Raw genomic sequence first — 26,981 nt, 5'->3', positions numbered from 1 at the left:
TCTGTGAATTCAGAGGGCACAAAGGACATGCACATCATGACACACGAACGTCATGACTTAGGAGATGTGTGCAGTTGTGGGATTTAGAAATCTCAGTCTCTTCTCATTCTTTTTCTTTTCTTTTTTAAGATTTACTTATTTTATGTATGTGAGTGCACTGTCGCTGTCTTCAGACACACCTGAAGAGGGCATCAGATCCCATTACAGATGGTTGTGAGCCACCATGTGGATGCTGGGATTTGAACTCAGGACCTCTGGAAGAGCAGCCAGTGCTCTTAACCGCTGAGCCATCTCTCCGGATCCTCTTCTCATTCTCTTAAGGGGATGGATATGAGGGACCCATTTCCCATAAGAGGAAAGTGAGGTCTGGGGTGGAAGAAATTGTTCTGTGGGACTTCTGTGGTGGAATTAAACTGCACCCTCTTTCACAAAGTAGGAAATACCATGCACGGGAAAGTGGGGGGCTGGGGAGATGGTCTAGTGGTTTAACATGCTTCTTGCCCTCATAGGGAATCCAAGTTGGCTCCCAGCACCCACTAGGGGTGCTAACAACTGCCCCTTAATCCAGCTTCAGGGGATCTGATGCCTTCTGCTGTCCTGCTCTGGCAACTGCACACACATGCGCATTACACACACAACATAAATCAATCTTTTTTTTTTTTTTGAGTGGGGCAAGTCCTGGCTGTAAGAAACCCCGTCTGTACTCCGAGTCTCAGTCTCAGCCTTGCCCCCTACAGGAATCTTACCCAGAGTTCCAGTTTCTCCAGGCTACTTCACTTCTCAATCTATCAGGCAATGGACTCTCTCCTCTCAGGATGTTCTGGTTTTTCGAGCTGGTCTGTGACTTCATCAAGAGCATATAAACCCCTCCGTAATGTGTCTTCCTGTTCTCTGGTCCCTCCTGTGCCTGGCAGGGATCTGGGCACACAGAAGCAGCTATCTCCAAATGCCCGTTTTTGAAATACACAGTATGACCCCTGAATACAGACTTCCTCTCTGCTCTTTAGTTACCCAGCATTCCTCGGGCCCCATGGAATTTCTGCCTCTCAAATATCCTAAAAACAGAATGTAAATTCTCTTTAACTTAGTGTTGGGACCTAACCTAGGGTCTTACACACAGTGGGCTACACTCCAGCCCCTCACTGGAGGATTCTAGGCAGGGGCTCTACCACTGAGCCACGCCCCCAACCACTCACTGGGGGATTGTAGGCAGGAGCCCTATTGCTGAGTTATACCCTTAGCCCCCCCCCCCCTTTTAAAAACTCTTTTGAAATGAGGTTCATGCTAGTTTGAACTTTCTTTTCTCTGCCTCAGCCTAGTAGGTAGCTGAGATAACAGGCCCGGCCTACCCCTTGGGTTGTTTGTTTATATATATCTTCTTTCACAGCCCAGCTTAAAAAAAAATCTTTTGATCCTCCTGCCTCAGCCTCCCAATACCGGGATTACGGTCTGGTTTCCGAATAGGTGTGTTTACCGAAGACTGTCTCCTAGTCAGTAAAATGTGACTATTTTCTATTTGGAGAGTCTGGAACATTTCTTTTCTCATGTTTTTCATTTTCCCACCTAAAATATAGGTGTGATGGCTGGAGTCCCACCTTTCACTGTGGACTTTGAGGTGAACTCAGTTTGAAAGAAACACAAATGTGGTAGGAGAGCTAAGGCCTAGCATTCTCTCTTTCGTTAGAATGATTTACAGACTGCTGTTCAGCTAAATCAGACTTTGGCTAGGTATGAAAGGAAAGTCAATAGTGCAGCAGTTGCTCAGTCCACAGGCTGGAAGTCTCAGCTGGTCTTCAGTGTACGCGGAATCCTGAAGCAGCGTCTCTAATGCCAGTGAAGGAATGGACCAGCGAACAGAGCACAGAAGCTTCCTTCTTCCGGTCCTTAGTTAGGCTTTGAGCAGAAGGTGTGGCCCAGATTACATCTGTATTAAAGGTATGCCGTCTTCCTTCCTCAGACATCTGGATTAGAAGTGTGTGTTCTTACTCAGACATCTGGATTAGAAGTGGATCTTCTAATCTAGTTCAAATGAAGCAGGGATCCCTCACAGGTTTGCCCTCCAGTTCTGGGTTTTAGTTCATTCCAGATGTATTCAGGTTGGCAAACAAGAACAGACATCACACCCCACACCCTCTTCTTCTTGTGTGTGTGTATATGTGTGCATGCGTGAGTGTGTGTGTGTGTGCATGAGTTACCTCTCTGTGCTCCATCTTGTTTTATGATACAGGGTTTCTCGCTGACCCGGAACTCAGGACCTCAAGGCTCCCTAGCACTAGGATCATAAGCACACCCTGTGGGACTGAACTCTTTAAACAGGTTCTGGGGGTTAAGTACAGGCCCTTGTTCCTGCAAGGCAAGCTGGGTCATCTCCCCAGCACCTGATGAATAATCCTCACAATAGGTGGAGGGACTGGATTAAGAACACGTGGCTGCTTTTGCAGAGTACCTGAGGTTCCTTTCCATCACCCAGATAAGGCAGTGCACAGCCACCTGTAGCATCCTAGTTCCAGGGGCTCTGACATCCCCTGTTGGCCTTCATGGATATTTGCATGATACAGTGCTCATACAGACAAGCATGCATACATGAATATATATATATAAATAATAATATAGAGAATTTTTGCTGGATGTAATGGTACAGGCCTATAATCCAAGCATTCAGGAGGCAGAGACAGGAGGATCTCTGTGAGTTCTAGGCCAACTTGGTCCACAAAATGGGTTTCAAACAGCCAGAGTTCTCTTACACAGAGAATTCTTGTTTCAAATAAACAGCCAACTATCAACAACAAATATGTATATATATATATATATTAAACATACACATATATATTACACATATATGTATGTGATATTCGTGTAATGTAAATGTATGTGTACAAATATAATACAAAATATAAGACTAAAAATTTTTAAATATATAAAGTTTTAAAAGAGACCATTTGAACTGCGCTGTTTGTTTTTTCTGGTCACGTACACTTCCCTGTTCTACATTTTGTTTCTAAAGTTTTACAACTTTACTTTTTCACACATACTCTTTTGATCTAGGGATGGCTTTGGCTCATGTGGGAGGTGGGAATCTATTTTCATTCTTTTCCCATATGGACACCTAATTGTCCTTCAACAATGATTCGAGGAGTCCAAAACAAAACATAAGGTGTTTTAGAATAAATTGACGAAAGATCTTTGATACCAAGACCCTCCTGATAGCTAACAGTGTAAAATTAGCTTAGGGATTTACATTATTATAGTTTAAAAAAAAAATTCACTTAGCCAGGCATAGGGGCTCACGTTCAAAATTCCAACAGCATTCAGATGTCTGAGAAGGACACCACAAGTCTGAGGCCAGCCTGGGTCATGGAGTGAGACCCTGTCTCAAAAAGCCAGCCATGGGGGCCAGGTATGGGGGCACACGTCTTTAATCTCAATGCTTGGGAGGCTGAGGCAGGCAGATCTCTCCGAGTTTGAGGCCAGCCTGGATTACATAGCAAGTTATGGGCCGGTCAGAGCTACATAGTGAGAGTCTGTCTCAAAATGATTGGAAGGGCCTGTAGAGATGGCTCAGCAGCTAAGAGGTCTTGGGACTCTTTAAGAGAACTCAGGTTTGGACCTCCACACTCATGGTCAGTGGCTCCCTGGTGCCTGTAACTCCAGCTCCAGGGCCTCCAGCGCCCTCTCCTGGACTGCATGGGCACCAGCACCCATCTGGACACACGCAGGAACGTGGGCATGGATAAAAATAACTAAATCTTTTAAAATAGTGATATTAGATATAATAAGATTGAGAAAAGGTGAAAGGAGAGATGGCTCAGCACTTAAGAGAGTGCACCAAAGCGGTTGAATTCAGTCCCCAGCACCACAGCAGCTGCTCACAACCACTTGCCCATCTAGTTCTAAGAGATACAGTGTATTCTCCTGAATTCTGCAGTATCACATGCACATATTCACATAGAGACACATTGTATTAGTCAGAGTTCTCTAGGATAAGAGAATTGACAGAACTAACTTCTCTATATGCATCTACAGCTACATCTATATGCAAGTTCTTTTTGTTTCCTAAGTTTTCATAGTCTTAGGGAGTTTGGGACTAAACCTAGGGCCTTACATTGGATGGGCCACACCCCAGCCGCTCACTAGGGGATTCTAGGCAGGTGCTATACCACTGAGCTATGCCCCCAGCCCCTCACTGGGGGATTCTAGGCAGGGGCTCTACCACTGCCATACTTCTAGTCTCTCACTGGGGGATATATATACTCCCAGCAAAAGGTGAGGCCCAGGCTAGAGGTGGGTTTTCAACTGTTTGATTTAATCTGGATTAAAGGTATGTTGTTTCCTAGCTGAAAAGGCCTGGATTAAAGGTGCATCTCCCTACTGGAAAGATCTTGATCTTCCTACTTTAAATTAAGCAAAAGTCTCTCATAGGCTTACCCTCCATTTTGTGTTTTAGTGAATTCCAGATGTAGTCAAGTTAACAACCAAGAGTAATCATCAAGTACACGATAACAACAACAATAATAATTATTATTGTTTTTCAAGACAGGGTCTCTCTGTGTAGCCCTGCTTGTCCTGTAACTCACTCTGTAGACCAGGCTGGCCTCAAACTTACAGAGAGACACCTGCCTCTGTCTCCCAAGTGCTAGGGTTAAAGATGTGTGCCACCACCACCCAGCTTCTCTCCATGTGTCTGTGTGGAATACATGTGTATGTGTGTATGTGTGTATGTTTGAATGTGTAAGGGGTCCACGTGTGTGTGTGTGTGTGTGTGTGTGTGTGTGTGTGAGAGAGAGAGAGAGAGAGAGAGAGAGAGAGAGAGAGAGAGGATGATCCCATGTATACCTGCATGTGAACATCTGTTCAGAATCTTGAGTTCTCCCCCAGCTTATTCTCTGAGGCAGGGTCTCTCGGTGGAACCCCAAATTCACCGATATGGCTGGTTAGTTTGCTCTGTGAATCCTGTCTCAGACACCTGAGGGTAAAATTACAGGTGAGCCTCCACACCAACCCAGCATTTATGTAGGTTCTGGGATCTGAGCACATGTCTTTTTTGCTTATATGGCACATACTTTCACTCCTAAGTCAACCCCCCAGCCTTTGTTTAGTATCTTGGAGACAGAGTCTCAGAGAGTCCATGCTGTTCTGAAACGCTGTAGGAAGCCCACTCCAGCCTTGAAGTCCCGATCTTAGCATTTTCAGTGTTGGGGTTGAAGCTACGTTACATCGTACTAAGCCTACAAATTGGTTTGGGGGTTTTGCTTGTTGTATTTATTGTTTAGTATATGTGTGGTGTATGTATATGTTCATGTGAGTGTGTGCACTGTACATGTAATTGTACCTGCGTGTGTATAGTACACATGCACGTGGAGAACAGAGGTGGACATCAGGTATCTTGGTCACTCCCAACCTTAGTTTTGGAAGTAGGAATTAAACAAATTGGTTAGGCTGCTGACCAAGGATCACCCAAAATCCTCCTGTCTCCCCTTCCCCAGCAAAGGGATTATAAGTGCCTGGTGTCATGTCTGAACTTTTGTTTTTAATGTGGGTACCAAGATCAACCTCAGGTCCCCATGCTTTTGGAACAAGCTCTCCACTGATGACACCATATTCCCAGCCCCCATTTCGGTTCACTTTTGAGACAGGGTCTTGCCATCCTTGGATGGTCTCGAACTTGTGATCTTCCTGCCTTACCCTCCTGGATGCTGGAATTACAGGTGTGTTCATGGCCCCCAGTCTCAGAACTCTGCTCAATAGCCGGCACTGGGAACGTTCCGAAGATCATATTCCCAAAGATGAAAGGCAACTATTTGCCTAGAAACACACCATGACCTTTGGGCAGAACAGATGGGGTGCAGCTGGCTGGTGGCTAAGGCGCGAGGAGTTTCTTTTGGCAGTGATGAGAATGTTCTAGAATCGTGGCAATAAGTGTACACCTTGTGGTTTATAACAAAACCCTTTGAATTGCATACTTCCAGTAGGTGAATGTGTGCCCTAAGTACATCATCATCATCATCATCATCATCAAAAAACAAAACAAAAACAGCAAAAAGTAGGTGCCTTTGTTTTGAATTGTTTTAGGCAGGACCTCCTGATCTCCTGTATCCTGGACTGACCTCCAGCTCACTATTAGCTGCAGATGACCCCACCCCACCCCCGCCCCACCCCCGCCGCCAGATCACCGTCATGCCTGGTTCATGCATTGCTGGGGATGGAACCCAGGGTTGTGCACACCCTGGGCAAGTGCTCTACCAACTGAGTTCCAGCCATGGTCTGGGAGCTTTCTTTACACAGAGAAAAGGGGGTGGGGGTGGAGATGAAAGAGAGAACAATGTCAGCCAGATGAAAGTGTGGAGACCGCAAAGGACCGGAGTGACGTCTGAGTCTCAGTCAGCACACGGGGGAATTAAAATTAGAAGCCAGGAAGAGGGACTTGAAAGTTCCTCTCGCCGGATAAAAGTGGGGAGATTTAAAATAATGATAAAATTAAGTGACGGATAAAGATGATTCCAGAAGATAGGAGATCAAAGCCTGGAGCCTGGTTTAAAAGATTCTTTAAAACGATCAACGTTAAAGATTCAGGCGAGATCTAATTGGATGCAGGAGGCCACCCAGGAGATGAAGTCTTTTAGGGGAGCCAGCCCAGGGAGGGGAGACTGACATATTTGTTTTCTAAACACGATAGAAGCTTAAAAGGTAGGAGGACTGAGAAAAACCTGTCTCAAAAGAAGAAAGCATACAGCCCGGAGCTGGAAGATTCTAGAAAACAATGGCCAGAGAAGCCAGGTGTGATGGTATATACCTGTCATCTCAGCACATGGGAGGTGGAGGCAGGAAGATCAAGAATTTCAGGTTATTCTTGGAGTTGAGGCCAGTTTGGATGAGTGAGACCCTGTCTCAAAACAAACAAACAAAACCAATGAAACAGCAAGAGAGAAACAAAGAGACAGAGAGACAGACACAGAGACAGACAGATGACAGAGAGACACAGACAACAGAGAAACAGAGACACAGAAACAGACACAAAGAGAAAGAAACAGAGACAGACAGACAGACAGACAGACAGAGATAGGTAGGTAAACGGACAGACAGACAGTAGATCTGATACCTCCTCAGTGAACGAATACATGGACAGGCAGAACTGGACTGAGACAAGGCAGCCCTGCCCGCAGTGGTCAGAGGCATTGCCTGTGGACATGAACTTGGTTTTGTATAGGTAGAATTCTGAGACATAATGACTTTGTCAAGAAGGCAAGAAGAACACTGTAGATTTCTGAGTGTGCACATGTGTGTATAGGTGCATGTTTGGGTACCCCTGTGTTTGAGAGCATAGGCAATGTATGTGGGTGTGTATGTTTATGCATGTGTATGCACATGTGAGTATACCTGTAGATGTAATTGCCCATATGTGCTTGTGTAAGAGCATGTATAAATACATGTATATGTGTTTATGTGCATACAAGACATTTGTGTTTATATGCATATATATGCATGTTTGCTTTGTATATATGTGGTAGGTGTGCTTGAGTGTGTGTGTGTAGTGAAGGTGTGTCTATGTGCTTATGAGTATCCATGTATGCATGTGTGCTGTATAGGAATGTTATGTATGGGATGTGTAGATATGTGCCATTATTGTGTATATGTGTGTTTACATGTATATGCAATAGGTGTGCAAGTGTAGATATATGTACATGTATGTATATGTATGCTAATATATGTATATGCATGTATTAGTCAGTGTTCTCTGGTCCAGCTATGCTAGGTACGAAAGGAAAGTCAATAGTGCAGCAGTTGCTCAGTCCACAGGCTGGAAGTCTCAGCTGGTCTTCAGTGTACGCGGAATCTGAAGCAGTGTCTCTAATGCCAGTGAAGGAATGGACCAGTGAACAGAGCACAGAAGCTTCCTTCTTCCGGTCCTTAGTTAGGCTTTGAGCAGAAGGTGTGGCCCAGATTAAAGGCACGTCTTCCTGCTTCCAGATCCAGATTAAAGGTGTGTCTTTTTCACTTCCAGTGAAGCAAAACCCCCTCACAGTTGTGCCCTACACTTTGTGTTTTAGCTCATGTAGTCAGGTTGACAACTAAGAACAGCCATCACATGTGTGTACATACAAAGTATGTGCATGTATAGACACACGTGCACAAATATGGATGTTTATACACATATGTGTGTGGTATTGTGTGCACGACTGTATGTGTAGGTATCAATATATACACCTGTGAGTATTTTGGCATGTATACATGTTGTGTGGATAATTATGAGTGTATGTGGTCACATATAATGTATCAGTGGACATGTGTGTGTAGGTGTGTCTATGTAGGTAGGCATATGTGTGTATGAGTGGGCGAAGCATGTGCTAACATGAAAAGGCTTCTCTTGGGGGTAAAGCTCGAGCTAGAAACTCTGATGTTGACCTAGCGTGCAGGAAGCCACGGCTTCATCCCTAGCGCTACATAAACATGGCAGTCTGTATCTGATATCATAGCATTTCAGAGGGAGAAGCAGAAGAGCAGAAGTTCAAGGTTATCTCCATAGCAAATTCAGGGCTAGCCTAGGTTATACAAGACACTTTAAAGGGTGGGGGGCAGGGGCTGGAGAGATGGCTCAGTGGTTAAGAGCACTGGCTGCTCTTCCAGAGATCCTGAGTTCAATTCCCAGCAACCACATGGTGGCTCACAACCATCTGTAATGAGATCTGGTGCCCTCTTCTGGTGTGTCTGAAGACAGCTATCAGAAAGAGGTTAGCAGGTTAAACGATGTCCTAATTTGCTTTCTGTTGTAATACAACACTGACCAAAATCAAAGTGACTAAAAAGTAACAGTCTGTCATTAAGGGAAGGAGCTCACGGCAGGGGCCATGGAGGGATGTTGCTTACTGGCCCTTGGCTGGCTCAGCTACCTTTCTTTTTTTTTAAATATAGCCAGACCCACCTGCCTAGGAATGTCACCTCCCACAGTGGGCTGGGCCCTTGCATATCAATCAACAACCAAGAAAATGCCTCCCCCACCCCCCCACACAGTCACCAGGCAGTCTGATGGAGACAACCCCTCAACTGAGGTACCCTCTTCCCAGGTGTGGGAACTCTGTGTGGACCTAGTGAGAGAAAAGGAAGATGTGCCTGGTTTGCCGAACAGTCAGGGAAATCCCTGTGAAGTGGTCTGGTGGGGCAGAGGGAAGGGCAGCTGCTGAGCCAGGGGAGGGGCTCTGAGGGTGACTCTGAGGACAGCATAGGGGACAGCTAGTTCTTCCCTCTGCTGTCACTTTAGAGAAAAGATAGGCTGCCTTGCCCAGGGTTCCAGACAAGAGCCGGAAGTATGCGTCCTCCATTCAACAAAAATCCCAGAAAAACATTCTGAGTTGCTCTCAGTGGCAGACAAGGATCTGGATATAGGAAGGATCTGAGTCCAGGGGCATCAAGCCCTTCCTAAAGGGGTCCTGGAGATGTCTCCTCTCTAGCTGGCGTCTGTTGCTAGCATGGATGGGTAGACAGATGGACACCCACATAGAGGTCTGAACCAAGCCTGATGGCTTTTTGTGTCCACCAGAGAACTCTAGGGCTAGGTGGGAAATACCTGTTGCCCTTTTCCTGTGCTGGCTTGCCAGTTAGGTTCTATGCCTTCTGAGCGCCATAGAGATGACGCTGAACCAGAAGGTGCAACAGCTGAGGGCGACACCTTGTGGTAAGTTCTGTGCGACACCTTGTGGTAAGTTCTGTGCATTACATGTGAAGCTTACACCAACTCTTCTACGTGAGTCATCTCCTCCCTCTTCCCTGCCCCCCACTCACTTCCTTTCTCCTTCTGCTCCTTTTTCTCTTTTTCCTCTTCTCCAATGTCCTCCCTCCTCACTTTCTCTCCTTCCTTCATACCATCCAGGCTAGCTTTAGTTTTACTGTGTAAGCTGGTGCTAAGACCATACTGGGTAAATCGGTGCTTTATTTCAGGCCATGTCTTGCCCCCAAGAGTCTCTATTTTTACCACCTCTTAAATCCATCTTTGGGGTGCAGGATGATGGCTCCTCAAATGGATCTGCGGACACCATCATTCATGTAGCACAGACTAGCGTGTGACTTATTCCTGGGCGTAGAAGGCTGGGTGTGGTGGCACATGCCTTTAACCCCAGCACTTGGGAGGCAGAGGCCGGTGGATCTCTGTAAGAGTGAGGTCCAGGACAGCCAAGGGACACACAGCGAGACCCTGTCTCAAGAAGCACAACTAAATAAGCAAAATGTAATAAGGCTGCAGCCCTTCAGGATGAATCGAGACTCTAGGGGCATATGGGTGATTGAGAATATTATCAGGAAAATGTTTCTTATTAGACACACCATGAAAAGGGTGTGACTACCTCACCTGCAGCCCTTAAGTGATGAACACCAAACAGCGGGGCCCCTCACCTTGTCATTTGACACCCAGTGTGTTAGGACCATTATGCACAGCACTCCAGATTGGTTGGGGGGGGGGGGTGGCGAGTCTTGGCTCAGCTTGGTTCCTGGCTTGGGATTTTGGACTAGAAAAACATTGAATGCTGTAAATCAGGCTTAATCATCTTAGGTAAAAGACAGTCACGCCAAGAGCTGCCAACTATGTCTAACTCAAGAGGTTTCAGAGGGAACAGTACTAGCAACTGGACTTGGGAACCATTCTTGGGATATTTTGGCAAAGACTGTGGCTGTTTTTTCCTAAGAATCTGCCTGAGACTAAATTGAAGTGTTTGGTTTTATTTTTCAAGACAGGGTCTCCACTGTGTAGCCCTGGTTGGCCTGGGACTCACTCTGTAGATCAGGCTGGCCTTGAACTCACAGAGATCTTCCTGCCTCTACCTCCTGAGTGCTGGATTGAAGGCATGTGCCACCATGCTTGGCTTAAATTGAAGTTTTGATTTCGCTGACAGAGGAGATTTTAAGGCAGCCTAATAGCGACTCTGTCTTGTGGTTATTAACGATCACTCTAAGGCATTAGACGTGTTATCCAGAAAGCAGACTTAAAGGCAGGTTTCTGTATACCAGGAATTACCCTTAGTTTCTCAGGAACCTCTCATCACCTTCCACCAAGGTCAGCCACTTTGGTGGAAAGGGCACCTAGCTCCTGGTCAATCCCAACAGTGTCAGCCCAGAGCCTACCCCACTGACTCTCAATCAGCTTGCTTCCCACCCTTCCCAGAGACAGCCTTGGCAGTTTGTTCCCCCAATAAATCTCTCTTTCCACCCACAGAGAGGTCTAGCTTAGTAATTTCTCTGCACCATCGCTTATAGGACATATATAATTACATTTTACAGGGGGTTACAATTAAGTGATTGCCTTGATGTCTCAGGAGAGCCCTGTGAAGTGTTGGACTGAATTCATTTTGAATTATGATCTGGCTACAAGCTTACAGGGCTGGGGTTGGTGGTGGTGGAATGTGGTGGGTTCTGATGTGAATGTCCCCCATAGGTTCTTGTTTAAAACTTTAGTCTCCAGTTGGTGGAACTGTTTGGGAAGGATTAGGAGGTGTGGCCTTGTTGGAGGAGGTATGACTTGGGTGGGCTTTGAGGTTTTAAAAGCCCATGCCATTCCCAGTTAGCTCTTTCTTTGGGCCTTGTGTCTGTAGATCAGATGTAAGCTCTCAGCTACTGATCCAGCACCACGCTTCTCACAAGGAAGGTCATGAACTCATGCCTGGAAATCATAAGCCTTATTAAACGTTTTATTCTGTAAGTGTCCTTGGTCATGATGTTCTGTCACAGCAGCAGAGAACTAACTAGGACAGGTCCTCAACTGAGAAAATGAAGCCCTTTCCTCTCCAAGTTGCTTTTGGTCACTTACACCAACAGAAATGTATGACACCCAGACTTAAAAAATAGGCCTCTGTGTGTGTGCGCGTGTGTGCGTGCATGTGTGCATCCATGTGTGTGTGTGTGCTTATGTCAGCATGCATGTGTACTGAGGTGCATTTATGCACATGTGGAAGTCCAAAAACAAGTTCAGGTATAAATCCTTAGGGACATAGTCTAGCTCCTTAAAATCCAACCCCTCTCAAGCACCACCCCCCACCTCCACTGACCATTCCCATTTGAGTAGAAATTTGCTGGCACTTGAGAGCAAAGTTAGGACCCCCTCCTGTCCCTCAGGTGTCCAAGACAGAAGCAGGCAGCAGCAAGAGTCCTGTACCTCAGTCACAAGCTTTATTGTCCGAACATGGACTTGCCACACTTCCACAATTCCACTGGGGGGGAAGGGGGAGGGGTGGGAAGGGAATGGCTGAGCCACAGCTGGGTGGCCACACCAGGTAGGCTGAGGGGGCCGTCAAAGGCCAGTGCTTATGGGGAAATGGCTTCTTGCACACCTACCAGGTGCAAGCCCACTCCAGGGTGGGGCTCAGCCCCTTCTGGTCCCTACTGTGGGAGCCTTTGGCTGTTAATTCCTAATCTGTGAGCTGCCCGATTGTGCTGGAAAGAGCAATATTTGGCTCTGCTGTTGGGCCATGAAAGCGTCAATTCTAGGCTCTAGACTGCTGTTGTTAAAGGCGAGTGCTACCCAAAAGCCAACGGGAAGTAGGGGGTTGGGCTGAGGGGCTGCTAATTCAGCTCCTCCCTAAGGACAAGCGTGTGAGCGCCACCTGCTGGTGCCTAATGGTGCTCACAGAGGCCACCTGGGCCAATCCACCTGTCACTCACTGTGATCCCGCCCTGGGAAGACAGAAGCAGGGCCCTCTGTGAGTTGCTGGGGTCTTTGGAGTAACGCGGCAGGGGTTCCCGGAAACAAGGGGAACCAGTTTGATTCCTCTCACCCAGCAAAACACCTTATGAATGCTTTGTTTAAAGGGTTTTCTACCTGTTCTTGGCTCTAAGCTCCAAGCCAGTCCCAGCTCAAGGTCAAGATAAGAAGAGTAGGTTTGCTCACCTAATACTGAAGCTGTCTGCTGAATGCTTTCTGGGCAGCAGATGGGAGGTGGGTTACGCATACTAGCTTGGTGTCGAGGAATAAGGAGCCTGTCACCCCAAAATCTTCCCTGGCTAGAGAGGCCCAAGCGACCTTGTACCAATGTGTAAAAGAGGCTCAGCGTGTGTAGTCAAGCATCTCCTCCCTAGTTTCTGAAGACTGAAGCCCTTCTTGGTGTGTTATGCGTCCAGCAGGAATCCTGCTCCATCCCCTCGGGGGGCCTGCAGGGGACCTGGGGACACCAGAAGGAAAGGGAGGCTGAGAAGTACCCAGGTACCCAGACACGTCTCTATAGGGCAGCCTGCTATAGCCAAGAGAGACCCAACTGGATCGCTTCAGCCTTTGCAAAGTCAAGAAGCTCCTTGGGACAAGAGAGGTCCTCCAGGGCTGGGCCCAGCTGTACCGCGCTCTGTGGAAGGCCGTGTCTGTGGGAAGCCTCCTGGTCCAGCAGGGGGTTCAGGTGGGATGTGTCCACAGCAGTGAGGACAATTATCTCTACGAACACAGTCTCATCTCCAAAGGGACAGTTCTGGATCCTGCCTGAAGGTGGCGCTGCTGGGAAGCCTGGCAGGGCTTTTGGTGTGAGTAGGGCCGTTCCATGGTGTCCCTTGGGGTCAGTGTTTGTCCTAGAGAGAACAAGGGATTGAGCATCAAGAGTCCTGAAGAACGAATGGGCAGACAAGGGCGGGACAAAGGGGAAGAGAGCTGGGTAGAGGGTACAGCATGTGTCAAGGCCCTGTGGCAGGAAAAGCCCAGATTCTACAAGGAAATCCAAGCATCTCGGTCGAGGACGGCTCTGCAGAAGTGTGAAGTAATTTACAAGCCTTGATTCCACATCTGGAAGTTATGATGACCATGTTTCTTACTAAGTTGCTGAAATAAAACAAACCCTCATGTGCTCTGGACAGCAGCTCCCAGGGTGGTGGCTACTCTACCACACTAATCCTACTCAGTCCCACCAGCTGCCTGGTCCTCAGACGCCTGGCTAAGAACAGCCTTTTGAAGGTCCTCGTGCCCAGGCCTGGCCCTCGTTAAATGCAGAACAGCTGGAAAGCCAAGGGGCAAACTGGGTTTTCCTTTACTCCAGGCTCTTCTGGGTCACACAGCTAGCTGGGGACATAGATGTATGTTCCTACACCTATGCTAAGTAAGTCATAGGCATTTATAATAATGTGGGCGGATGCTGGGGAAAGTTGGGAAACTGGGACACTATGTCTCCTAAAACCAATGGCTATAGGTGTGGCTCAGTAGAGTGAATGGCTTCCCTAGAATCCCCCAGTGAGGGGCTGGGGGCGTGGTCAATACTAAGGCCCTGGGTTCCATTCTCAAAAACACAGGGGGAAAAAAAACCAAAAAACCAAAAAAACAAAACAAACAAACAAACAAAAAAAAAAAAACAAACGACAACAAAAAAGAGAAAGAAAGAAAGAAAAGCAGCACCATTCCTGGATATATTTAGTGCTAGAATCTTCTTAAGCAAGCAACCGAGCTGGGACAGGACAGACACACACAAAGCATTCATGTTCCTTTGTATATTTAGTGACTTCCGGAGGGTTTTTCTCAGAAGCCTGATGGCTTGGGTAACTTAGGCTGCTGGCGCACTTACCTCCTGTTTGTGAGCCTTGTCTGGCTGGTGGATACCGTTGGCAGAACCGGAATTGCTGACGGTCTGTGAGGGGAGGGGGAGGAGCTACTGAGCTGGCGGCCAGGATGCAGTCCCACAAGTGACCACAAGGGGGAAGCCTCTTCCAGATGGGACCAGCGAGGTTTGAAACCAAAGTCCTTTAGACTGGGTCTCCGAGGACAGCAGTGCTTACTTCCTTTTCAGACTGGGGTTTCAAGCATGGGACACTCTCCTCTGTCAGACTGGGGTCCCCAGATGGAGCTGCCTCCCGTGTGGGACTGGGGTTCCTGAGGCCACAGCCCGGTGTGCTCACCTGAGTCCTATCTGAGCAGCCCCTCAGGGCCTCCACCAGCCTCTCCACCTGCTGGGCCTGGTCCAGTGCGTCCCGCAGAGCATCCTCCGTGCTCACCAACTGATGCTGCAGTCTCAGCAGCTCGGGTGCTGAAGCTGGGTCAATGAGGGAGTAGCGTCTCTGCTCTGACAGGGACTTCTCCTTATCCTGGAAGGGCCAGAAACAGCATATCTAACTCTCACACCCCAAAGTACGGGGGGAAGAAGAGGCCGATCCTCTTTGGTCCACTCAGTCCATATGCCAGGGAAGGCCAGAGATGGCCAGAGATGGCTGGAGCATGGAAGGGAAGGAGTGGGAGTAGCTTTGTCCTATGCTGCCAAAGTTACTACCCGAATTGACTGTCACATCAACTCAGCTCAAAATCCAGTAGTTTGCACTTAGCACCCTGACTTGAACCTCTCTACTGACACAACCCCATACACCACTTAACAAGGAGCCCAGACCCTGGTTTCTGGTTGAATACCCCAATGCATAGATTTTTTTTTCTTAACCCTCTATGCATGACTGACTTTTGCCCTTTTGGCTCTGGACAGACCAGACTCTTTTGTTGGTGTGGAGGCATCTCTGGTTATGAGGTCTTAAAAGGGTCTACCCGGGCCCCTTCATCTGCTACGCGCTCGAGATCCCGGCGGACTGAGTTTTCAGCCCCCACTGTGACTCTAGGAGGTCGCTGGTCTCCTTGGCCCAGCAGCAGAACATCCCCCGGCAAACCCTTCTTCCCGCCCCCACCCTCTGCCTGCACGTACCAGCCCGGTCAGCTTTTCACGCAGGCCCCGGATGTCATCCTTCAGCTTTTGTTCCTTTATCCGCCACTCAGCTTTGTGTACCTCGCGGCTCAGGTCTCTCTCGGGCCCCGGAGAGTGCCGATTGGCTTCTAACAGCAACACCCTCAGCTCATTCAGACTCCTGGAGTGGGCACAGTCACAGAACCAGGGCATCGATTTTGTAACTCTGTAGGAGCCATGTGGCTGGCGGTCCGTTACCACCAGGGGGCGCCAGCCACAAGGCAATGTTTGACCGGAGCCAAGCTAGAAGGATGTAGAACCGGGTCGGCCACACCCAGGAGGGACAGCATTTTGATGTGGGAAGATTGAGAGGATTCAGCTGTTCTTAGAGCTTTTTGTTGTTGTGTTCTGAAGATTTATTTTTGTTTTATTTATAAGGGTGCTTGGTCTTAATGTATGTCAGTGCACCATGTGCATGCTTGGTGACCTCAGAGGCCGGAAATTTGTGTCAAACCCTTTAAGGCTGGAGGTATAACTGCGTGTGAGCCTGCATGTAGGTGCTGAGAATCAAAATGGAACCAAATCTCCCCAGACTCAATAAATTGTTTTAGAGAGGTTTTTTTTGTTTTGTTTTGTTTTGTTTTGTTTTGTTTCCTTTTGTTTTGAGACAGAGTTTCACGTAGCCTGGGTTCCTCCAACTCTCTATGTATTACCTTGAATTCCTGACCCTCCTGTCTCCCCCTCCTGAGTGTGAGGATTACAGTCACAGCCATTATGTCCCATGTATGTGGTGCTGGGCACAGGATTCGGATTGTCCTGCACGCCAGGTAGGCTTCTCTACCAACAGATCCACATCCCCTCGGCCTCGTGGAAACTTCTCGAATGCTGAGATCACATGCACAAGTGTGCCAGGTGACCAGGCTGGATTTAGAGATAAATGAGACCAGTATTTCAAAGTCAGAGAGGCCAGGCAAGATGGTGCAGTGGGTAAAGGTACTCGCCACCAAGGCCGAGGACCTAAGTTCAATTCCTGGGGTCCATACAGTGGAAAGAGAGCTGACTCCTTCCAGCCCACACGCACATTTTGTGGCATGCACAACCTCCCATGGGCAAATGAAATAAACAAATGAACAAACCAATGCTGCTATTATTATTATTGTCATTATTATTATATTTTTATAAATGAAAACAAAACAAAACAAAACAAAAAAAAACAAACAAACCTGAAAACCATTTTGTTACTTATGCTAGATTTGCTAGATTAACAACTGGGTATGGTGACTCACACAGAGGAGGCCGAGGATGGAAGACTGGGGAATTCAAGGCAAGCCTGAGCTATGCAGAAAGAGCTTGTTACAAGGAAACAAAAGTTAGGGCTGGAGAGATGGCTCGGTGGATAAGAGCACTGGCGGCTCTTTCAGAGGACCCGGGTTTGATTCTGAGCTCACACATGGAGGCTTGTGACCATCTGTAACCCCAGATCCAGGGGATCTGATATCCCCTCCTGGTGTCCACAGCACCTGAATACATACAGTGCAGATCCGGGCACACACACATAAAAATCATAAGCAAATCTTAAGACCCCATGTTAGGGAAACACTCATCTCTAGCTCATGCTGCCGGGAGTGTTGCGGTTAGTGGTCCAGGGGGCTGGAGAGATGGCTCGGCGGTTAAGGGCACTGGATGCTCTTGCAGGAGAGCCAGGTTTGGTTCCCAGTGCTCATGGGTTGGCTCACACCCATCTGTAATTCAAATTCCCAGGGATCTGACGTCCTCTCCTGACCTCGGCAAGTACCAGGCACACTTGGGCCACACAGACACATATGTAGGCGAAACACCCATATACGTAAAGAAGTACATCTAAAAGGATTACAGTGAGGATTGTATGGAAATAAGAAGAAAAAAAGAGAGAGAAAAGGATGCTGCAACCTCAGGAGTTGAGCCCTGAGCCACTCACCTCTCCTTCCGTAGCAACTCCTGGCTGATGTGGACCAGCTGGCCGGAGGCATCATGGGTCTTCCGAGACACAGCCTCCAGCTCCGCCTCTAGGCGCCTCTTCTCCTTCAGGAGAGAGTCCACCTTCTTCTCTCCTGATTTACACTTGTTCTCTAGAGCTGGGGGAAGCCACAGGGAAAGGAGAGAGTTCAAACGTGGATGGAAACTGGGGATGTGGCTCAGTGGGTAGAGGGCTGGCCCCAGCAAATCAGAGGCCCCGGGGTTCTGTTCCCAGCAGTGCTTAAACTGAAGATAGCAAACAGGCCTGTGACCGAGCACTTCAGACGTGGAGGCAGGAGGATCAGGGATTCAAGGCCGGTTCTGAGACAACCTGGACTTCAGGAGACCCTGTCTCAAACACCAATGAGAGGCTGGCCTGGCCACGGTGGGAGATGACAGGGATGTCACCCTAAGAGGCAGGCAGTGCTAAGCACTGTGCACAGGTCTATAATTCCAGCACTGAGGAGACTGAGGCAGGAAGATCATTATGAGTTCAAAGCCACAATGGCTACATAGTGAGTTTTAGGCCAGTCTAGCCTGAATAGACCGTGTCCCAAACAAGAAAAAGCATCGCGTCTAGGTGGTGACTTTGCTCAGTTAGCGGAGTGATCGCCTAGCACGCATGAAGCCCTGGGTTTCCATCCCCAGCATCACATAAACTGGGCATGGGAGTGCACACCTGTCATGTCAGCACTCAGGAGGCGGGAGGAGGATTAGACGTTTAAGGTCATCCTCAGCTACGCTGGGAATTCAGGACCTGCTGTGACCTCATGAGACTCTGCCTCAAAAAAAGAGAAAAAAAGAAAAAGAAAGAATAGTATCCTAGTTAGCCCTGTCAGTTGGACACAGCTTAGAACCAACTGAAAACAGACTTGCAATTGGGTAATTATCTGTACCAGGTTGGCCTGTGGTGTGTTCAGGAGGATTGTTCCAACTATTAATGGATACAAGTGGGCACAACCCACTGTGGGCGGCACCATTCCCTGGGCAGGTGGTCTTGGGCTGTCTAGCAAAGCTCACAACACAGCAGACACCTACCAAGCCAGCGGGCAACTTTCCTGTGGTTTCTGCTTCAAGCTCTTGCTTGGGTTTCTGTCCTGACTTCCTTCCAAGAGGGACTCTGTCCCGAAAGTGTAAGCCAAATGAACAATTCAAAGGCTACACAAAGCAGACCCAATTCTACCAAGCCAGCATCCCAGGCTCTGCGGGGTGGGGATGCACGGCAGGTCACTGTGGATATTTATGTTGTTATCCAGGCAAGATAAGAGTTAACACTGTCTTCACTTTGACCTTGGGAGTATCTAGAGCCCAGTGACCTTTGTGAGGTCAAGTAAATGTAACTAGGACTGAAAGGAAGAGGGGAGTAGGACCATCCCCCAGGCGTGGGGTAGTAGTAGTGGTGGTTCCTTAAGCAATGTCAAGGGCACTTTGAATTAGTGAGTCCCATAGTTACCAATTCCAGACTTCTGACCTCTCCTGGGCTTTCTTTGTGTATTTTGCTTTTGGCTGTGGCCCAGTTTCTACAATCTATTTCTTTTGTGACACGGTCTTATGTAGCCCAGGCTGGCCCCCAAATTTTGAGATAGCCTCGACCTTCTTGATCCTCTTGCCTATATCTCCTGAGTACTGAGATTCTAGGTGTTCGTCCCCATGTCAGGCTTCTGGCAGTTCGTGCTATCTGCCCTGGGATTAGGGGCTGTGTGGAAGAGGCCCGTGAGGAATTCAACTCTTCAAGAAGGCTACAGGGACAACTTGACGGCATCTAGAAGCAGGAACTCAGTTGGCTCTGGGGAAGAGGCAGTGTTTGCATATATCCGCTCACTCAGGTCTCAGGCAGGTAGCCCAGCTTAGCTGGACCTGCAGAGCCACAGTGCCAACCCCCAACGTCTGCCCCAGGGAAGGAGACTTACCACTTACTTGGGCCCTGAGCATGTCCATCTGGGATGTCAAGGCTGCCACCTCTTTGTCCCTCTTGTTCAGCTTGTCCTGCAGGCCTAGGAGAGAAAGGAAAGGTGGGGACCCATGAACACCCAAAGGCCAACAGTGTGGGCAAGAGGTGAACCCTCCTGGGGGAATCCTTAAAGGGGTCATACTCAGCCTCTAGGTCAAAGGTCTTGTGTCATCTCCCTTGTCACCCACACAGAGGAGGACCCTGTAGTTTAGTCGTGTTTAGTTTAGAGAACATGGATCTCCACCTCTTTGGCTTCCTCAAGCAAAGGATGGAGGGACAGTGAAATAAAGATGGTGTCCACAGAAGCAGAAAGAGGGTCCCTCGTTGGGTTGCTTCCCAAGCCCATTAGGATGGCATTTAAAAAAATTACTGATGGTTCTCAAGGTAATTAGTTTATCTATCAACAGCCTCTTTCATATAGCCCAGGCTATCTCAAACATTACATAACTGAGGGTAGCCCTGAGCTTCTGGTCTTCCTGCCTCTACTCCCCAAGTGCTGGGATCAAAGATATGCATCACCAGGTCCGGTTGTATGTGGTGCTGGGGATGGAACCCAGGGCTTCACGCACACCAGGTAAGGACTGTTTCAAGCCACACCCTCAGCTCCCAATTTATATCTACTTTCCTTGAAACAGAATTTTGATATACACTCCAAGTTAAACTTGATCTCATGGGAATCCTATCTCCCATAATTACTTTTTGAGACAGGGTCTCAATATGTAGCCCAGGCTAGCCTTGAACTCATGCCAATCTTACCTAAGCTTCCCTAGTATCAGGATGGTAAGCATCTGCATGGCTAGTTTATATCTAATTTAGGGAGAAGGGGGTTTGAGACAGGGTTTCTCTGTGTAGCCCTGGCTGTCCTGGAACTCATTCTGTAGACCAGGCTGGCCTTGAACTCAGATCTCCTGACTCTGCCTCCCAGGAGCTGGGATTAAAGGTGCCACTGCCACCAGGTAGGAAGGTGGTTCTTGAGACACTGGGACACCGTTCCTTCTGTGATCCCACAGTACCCACTCCGGGAGACAATTCTCACTGAGACTCCCATGGCAGACCTTGTGACTCACCTCCAAGGTAGCTCCCAGCTAGCTTTCCACAAAGCCTGGAATCCTACCCAAAGCTACTCACCCTCTAAGGTCTCCTTCATCCGAATCTTCTCCTCAGAAAGGTCATTGGACTCGATCACCTGAAAGGATAATCTTGTAAGAGGACAGGCCTGCCACCAGGCTATACCTCAACCTATGAAAAGGAACCTTGGGGATGCAGGGACCCAATATGCCAGCAGGGGGAGCAGACATACTTGAATCCCTCGCCTTGAAAAAAGGGAAGCTCCCAGATGGCTTCCAGCTGCCTTGTAGGATTCCCCTGCTGCCCCTGAACTGCTATTTTGGGGAGTAAGGAGCAGAAGATGAAACTTAGGACCTTTTCCATATTAGGCAAGTGTTCCATAACTGAGCCATGCCCCCAGCCCCTCATTGGGGGATTCTAGGCAGGGGCTCTACCACTGAGCCACGCCCCCAGCCCTTTCCCTATTGACTCATTAGAATGTATAAACTGACTTTCAACTCATTCTGTAGTTTAAGCAGGCCTCAAGATTGTGATCCTCCTGCTGCAGCCCCCTCAGGAGCTAGAAATTAGTTACCAGGTCTGATTTGGCCATATCCTTGGTTTAAAATATATTAAATAGGTGTCTTTCTTTTCTTTTCTATTTTTATTTTATTTTATATTTTTATTTTGAGATTAGCCTTGAGGTCTTTCCCAGGACCCCAGCCTTGATGCTTCAATCATACAAAAACAAGCACTCAATGTATACAACAGAGATGAGTGGCCCCAGGGATTTCCTTAACTGCCTTCTTCACCATATTTATGTAATAGAAAACTCAGAAGCCAAGGAAGAAAAAGTTGATTAAAAAAGGAAACCGAGGAGCTAGGGAGATGACTGGCTTGATAAAAGGCTTGTCTTGCAAGCAGCAGAGCTTGAGTCTGGGCCCCAGAACCCACATAAAAAAGCTGGAAACAGGGGTGCACACTTATAATCCAAGCACTGGGAAGGAAAAACAGGCCGATCCTTGGTGATGGGTAGCCAACTATCCAACCTAGCCTACCACATACTCCAGGTCAATTAAACCATGTCAAAAAAAAAAAAAAAAAAAGATGGTACCCAAGGTTGACCTCTGACCTCCACACACATGCACTCCATATACACATGTACACATACACACACATATCAGCAAGGTGGAATATGGTAACTCAAATCTGTGATCTTAGCACCTGAGAGTTAAAAGACAAGAGGATCAAGGATTTAGGGTTATCCTTGGCTACAGAGAGAGTCTGAGGCTAGCCTGGGCTACCCAAGACCCTACCTCAGACAAATAAATAAATAAATAAAAGTTTCTTCCTAAGAAAGAAAAATTTTCTTCCTGAGAGAAAGGCAACTGCTGAATACTGTCACAAAAGGCAGGAAGATGTCCTTTCTTATGAGACTTGAAGGTCCAGACACTTGAACACTTGGACACTACACTGCAGAGAGATACCGTGTGCGGATTAAATAGTCAGGCTCCTAGCTGGCCCCTTGTAAGGTTATTTTAAGTGATTTTAAGTGAGTTACAGGGGGCTGGAGACACGGCCTGGCAGTTAAGAGTGTGCACTGTGCTTGCAGATTACTTAAGTGTAGTTCCCAGCACACCCGCACATAAGCCAGTGGCTCACAGCCACTCGGAACTCCAGCTCCAGGGTATCTGAAGCCTTTGGTCTCCATGGGCACTGGTCCTCAACCTCTGCACATCCATACCTGGTTAAACACAATAAATCTTGAAATAGACCAATGCAGGACTCAGTAACGTGGAGTTTGCTCGGAGCCTGTTAATACATCCTTTCTGGGCCAGAATAGACAGGGTTCTCTACCCTTTTCCATCCCCCTCGAGAACCAATGGGACATGCTCATCTGGAACAAGGACTTGGGACAAAATGGGTCATGGTGGCTGTGACCTTTCTAGAAGAGACATCTCAGAGTCCCTGACAGGGGTCTGCTGAGACAAGGACTTGGGGGGAGCAGAGTTTCCTTGCCTTTCTTGTAGGTAGTACCCGAGTACTGGGTACCAGAGAGCAAAAAGCAGTCTGTTCAATAGACTACTTGTATTTGTTTTGTTGTGCTGGGGGTGGGACCGAGGACCTTTGCTGGGGTAGCATCCTAGTGCTCTGGCACTGAGCCACACTCTCAGCGCATTAAAAAATATATTTTGAAATAGAGCCTCATTAATTAAGCTACTGAGGTTGGCCTTGAACTCACCGTCTGCCAAGTCTCAGCCTTTCAGTCTAAGCCAATCAGGGCTCAGGGGCTAGCAAAATGGTGCCTTCAATGGCTCTCAAAGCCTATGTATGAAGGACCAAGCAGGGTCCTCTCAGACTACAGTGGTCCCAAAGATCCTCAATGGTCCTCCTGATGGAGGAAGACAGGAGCTCCTCTTCTGAAGCCCCCTTGGTTAGCTCCCCGACTGGCACACAGAGGCCTTGCCCCCCATCCCGTCCCACCCCACCCCCCCGTCCCCTCCCCAGCTGGGTCCCACGGGAGCGAATGCAGCCTACATGGCTGTGCTGGGCTGAGCACAGGGACTCGACAGCCTGGAGTCTATTCTCAGCCACCAGAAGCTTTTCCCGCAGCCGCTCCGCCTCCTGCCTGCTCTGGGCTTCTGCCCTCTGCAGCATCTCATAATCCAGCATCTTCTTTTCAGCCAGTGAGATCTGCTCTTTGAGGAACTCGATGGCCTGAGCCTGGCCGCGGTACTCCACATCCAGTCCCTCCAGCTCCTGCACGCGCAGCTGGGCGTCACGGCATTGGTCCTGGGCTTCTTGTAGCTCCAGCCGGTGTTGGCTGGCCTGCTCCTCCAGCTGTGCCCGCCAGTGCTGCTGCAGCCCGGCCAGCTCCTCCTGGGCCTCCTGCAGCTTCTGCCGCAGGCCCTCCTTCTCCTTCCCATGCATGGCCGTCTCTAAGTCGTGCTTGGCCTGCAGGTTACCTAACTCCAGCTGGTGCTCCATCTTGATGCCCTCCACCAGGGCCTTCAGCTCTCCAATCTCCTTCTGCTGGGCACCTGGGCCAGAGTTCAGCGTGGCCTTCAGGTCTTCCAGGGATTTCTGGTGATCGGAGGCCAGCGAGTCCAGCTTGGATTTCCAGTTGTCCATGAGTCCCATGTTCTCGGTGGTGGCCTGCTGGACCTTGGCCTTGAGGTCTGCCACCTCCTGAGCGTACTTCTCGTTGGCCGCCCGGAGCTTGTCCACCTCCGTCTGGTAGGTCTTTAGCATTCGCTCATACTTGTCCTGGAGCAGGGTGCTGTCTCGTTGGTTCTCCTTGCTAGCCGACAGCAGCCGCTCTCGAAGCCGTAGGGTCTCAGCAGCCTCTGGGTGGTCCGGGGCCGGTGGGCCAGACTGGAGAAGACAGTGCTGCAGCTCTTGGATCTCACCACGCCGCAGGCTCAGCTCTTCTTCGAGTTGCAGCACCCGAGACTTCTCAGCCACTGTGGTCAGCTAGCAAGAGAGAGAGGCAAGTCAGCGGCCAAGTGATGGGGACATGCCAGCCATGATGGGGGGCGGGCAGTCAGATGATGGGGAGGTGCCTATCCCTAGCTGGCTACTGGCTGTTTTCAGGTACCCTATTGTAGCCCCAAATGATGGGGTGAACTAAGTGTCCTCATGGCTTAGGTGACTTAGAACAAACACATCACCGCACAAGAGAGGTTTGAGCTGAGAGGACTTTCTAGAAGCTAATACTTTGTGGGTATGCATATCTCAGCAATCCTCCTGCCTCAGCCTCCCAAGCGCTGGGATTACAGGTATGCGCCACCATGCCCAGCTGGATAAGCTTTCTCTGACTTGCAGTCTCTCGGAGCTGTAGACCAAAGGGCTTGTCTAGTGGGCGCTAACCCATCTAGTGAGTTTCCTGCACACAGCGTTTCTGGCACACAAGTGCCTATGATCACCTGGTAATGGCCAGTGTGCACATGAAACCACGTATCTCCAGACACCCACATGCCCTGCACAGCGCTTCGGCCACTATGCAGAAACTGAGCCCTTGTCACAAGCTTCCAGCTGTCTGCAGGGTGTTATTCCTGATCAATGCTTGCTGCTTGGTCAAATCCCTCTCAGCGGGGCTATAGCTAGACTGGCCAACCATCTGCACATATGTGTGGCACAGGTACAACACATGTAGAGAAGCTGGGCCTGAAGTACGGGACATCAAACCATACCCTACAACTGACTGGACTATTCCCTCAAGTGGCCTCCCTGACACACCATATGGCTATGGTCAGACTCTGAGGCTGACATCATCTCCACCTTTGGGGATGTCCCAACATATAAAGCCCCACTTCCTGAGCCTCAGGTCCTGCAGGTTGACTCTGTGCTGCCACCTTAAGAGTCTCTGGGCTAGAACACCCTGGATCAGCAGCATTCATGCCCCAGTATGGGGTGGGCCACTCCCAGAAGGCTTCTTTGTAGCAATGCACAGGAGGGAGGTGCAGGGAAGGTCTCACAGAGACTCCTGAGCTCAAGGAGCCATGAACTTGGAAGTAATCCCAAAGGACCAGGACCCCTCCCCCCCCCAAGAGCACCACTTGGCCACAGTGAGCCTGACTCTAAATTTCAACTTCCCTCCCAGAGGTGAGCACAGAGGGACTCTAAAAAGCAACAGTAAGAGCAAAGCCATTATGATGGGGGAGGAAATGATTTTAAAAAAAGCAAAGGGGGCACTGAGGGGCCAAGGCGCTGGCTGGGTGGGTGGCAGTGGCGGGCACGGTTTACCCTGTTATCCGCTAATTCTCTGAGCAGCCGCTCGGCCTGCGCCTTCTCCAATAGCAGGCTCTGTTCCAGTTCCCCAATGCGCGCGTGCTCCAGCTGGGTCTGGGTCTGCTCCACCCGGGGTGGGGGTGGGGGAGGGATGACAGGGTGGACAAGGAAGGCGGGAGCATGGGGAAAGGGAGACAGGGAACAGGAAGCCGGAGAAAGAGAGAAAGGGCGTGAGAAGGGAAGAGAGAGAGAGAGAGAGAAAGAGAGAGAGAGAGAGAGAGGAGGCGTCATCTTCCGTGAACAAGACTGAAAACAGATCAATGAGCCAGAATTGCTTGGGGAAGAAAGAGAGGTCTCAGAAATGGGGTGCATGAGGGAGCTGGGTGCCCTCCCATCATTGTGGCCTAGCTGGGGGTGTGTTCAAGGCACAGGAGGTGTGGGAACCATCCCTTGCCGGCCTCTGGTAATAAAATGGCAATGGGTACCCCAGTTTCTTCCCTTGTGGGATTTAAGGGTCTCTTTTTTTGTTTTTGGTTAGGTACATTTTATCTAGTCATTTAGTGTGCATACATGTATGTGTATGTGTGTGTGTATGTGTATATGAGGGCAGTTAGAAGGAGTGGGTTCTCCCCTTTCTCCATGTGGGTCCCAGGGATCAAATTCTGGGCATCAGTCTTGATGGCAAGCACTTCTACCTGCCCCCAAGCCCTTCTTTTCTTCCTTCCTTCTTTAGTTACTGTGTAACTCTGGTGGGTCTTGAATGCCCTGTATAGGCCTTGAGTTCACAGATTATCCACAGGCCTCTACCTCCTTACTGCTAGGATTTAGGAAGTGTACTATTACATCCGCTTTGCTATATAGCCAAGGCTATAAACTCACTATGTATCCCAGACTGGCCTTTGAACTTGTAATCCTGCCCCTGGATTCTTATTTGGCTTAGTTTTATGAGACAGGGATTCACTATATTACCAATAAAGACCATACCATGCCCAGCTTGGCCTGGAACTCAGTATGCAATCCAGGATGCCCTTGAACCTGCAATCCCTCTGCCTCAGCCTCCCTAGCATTGGGATGTCAGGTATGTGCCACCATGCCTGGCTAATTCAATTCACTTCCTGATTCTCCTCAGGCAGGCCTCCTGGGTAGGGACGGGGCTAACGCCCATTGCCCTTCCCAGGGCCTGGCTTGGTCGAAATCCCTCCCCTCTCCTCATCATTCCCAGATTCTGCAGAGGGCGCCTGGTCTCTGGAAACACAAGGGCACTTTTGTCCCCTCTTTACAACACCCGTTTCATTCGAGAACAAAGCATGACATTCTCTGGGTGGCACAGGGCTGGCATTTGGATGGCCCACGATGGATCTCTGCAAGCAAGCGGCAGGGAGGTGGGGAGGACTCGTTACCCTGGGGTACTCTAGGAGGCCAGACTGGAAACCAGGTTTGTCTCCAGAGAGACCCTTAAAGAAACAGGTTAAAGAGACCACCACCCCCTAGCACACACAAAAAAGCCTGCAGCAAGTGTGGAAGGGGTGGGCAGGGCTTTGACAGCAGGGATAATACTCAGATACCAGCCAGAGGTGGCACCATGGAGACTGAAAGGTTGGAGCCCAGGAACCTAATGGCAGCCCATCTGCAGAGGAAGAGCGAGAGGGAAA

The 26,981-nt window shown here is 49.0% G+C and overlaps 1 protein-coding gene across 2 annotated transcripts in view; it reads right to left on the bottom strand.

The window, feature by feature from the left end:
- Positions 1-12,214: 12,214 nt before the first annotated feature.
- Positions 12,215-26,981, bottom strand: part of CLIP2 (CAP-Gly domain containing linker protein 2) — a 59,086-nt gene continuing 44,319 nt past the window's right edge. Inside the window, exons 9-16 of one of the 2 annotated variants that reach the window (XM_080940565.1) lie at positions 23,137-24,072; positions 20,680-20,737; positions 19,511-19,594; positions 17,563-17,719; positions 15,627-15,786; positions 14,842-15,027; positions 14,511-14,573; positions 12,215-13,530 (exon numbers count right to left, since the gene is read on the bottom strand). In XM_080940565.1, coding sequence (XP_080796691.1) covers positions 13,519-13,530; positions 14,511-14,573; positions 14,842-15,027; positions 15,627-15,786; positions 17,563-17,719; positions 19,511-19,594; positions 20,680-20,737; positions 23,137-24,072 — 1,656 coding nt within the window. In that variant the 3' untranslated portion in view covers positions 12,215-13,518. The remainder of the gene's footprint in view (positions 13,531-14,510; positions 14,574-14,841; positions 15,028-15,626; positions 15,787-17,562; positions 17,720-19,510; positions 19,595-20,679; positions 20,738-23,136; positions 24,073-26,981) is intronic. The other variant, XM_080940566.1, reaches the window with a different exon arrangement.

This window comes from Micromys minutus (genome assembly GCF_963924665.1).
Source record: "Micromys minutus genome assembly, chromosome: 29".
NCBI lineage: Eukaryota > Metazoa > Chordata > Mammalia > Rodentia > Muridae > Micromys > Micromys minutus.
This window is presented reverse-complemented; position numbering and strand designations above follow the sequence as displayed.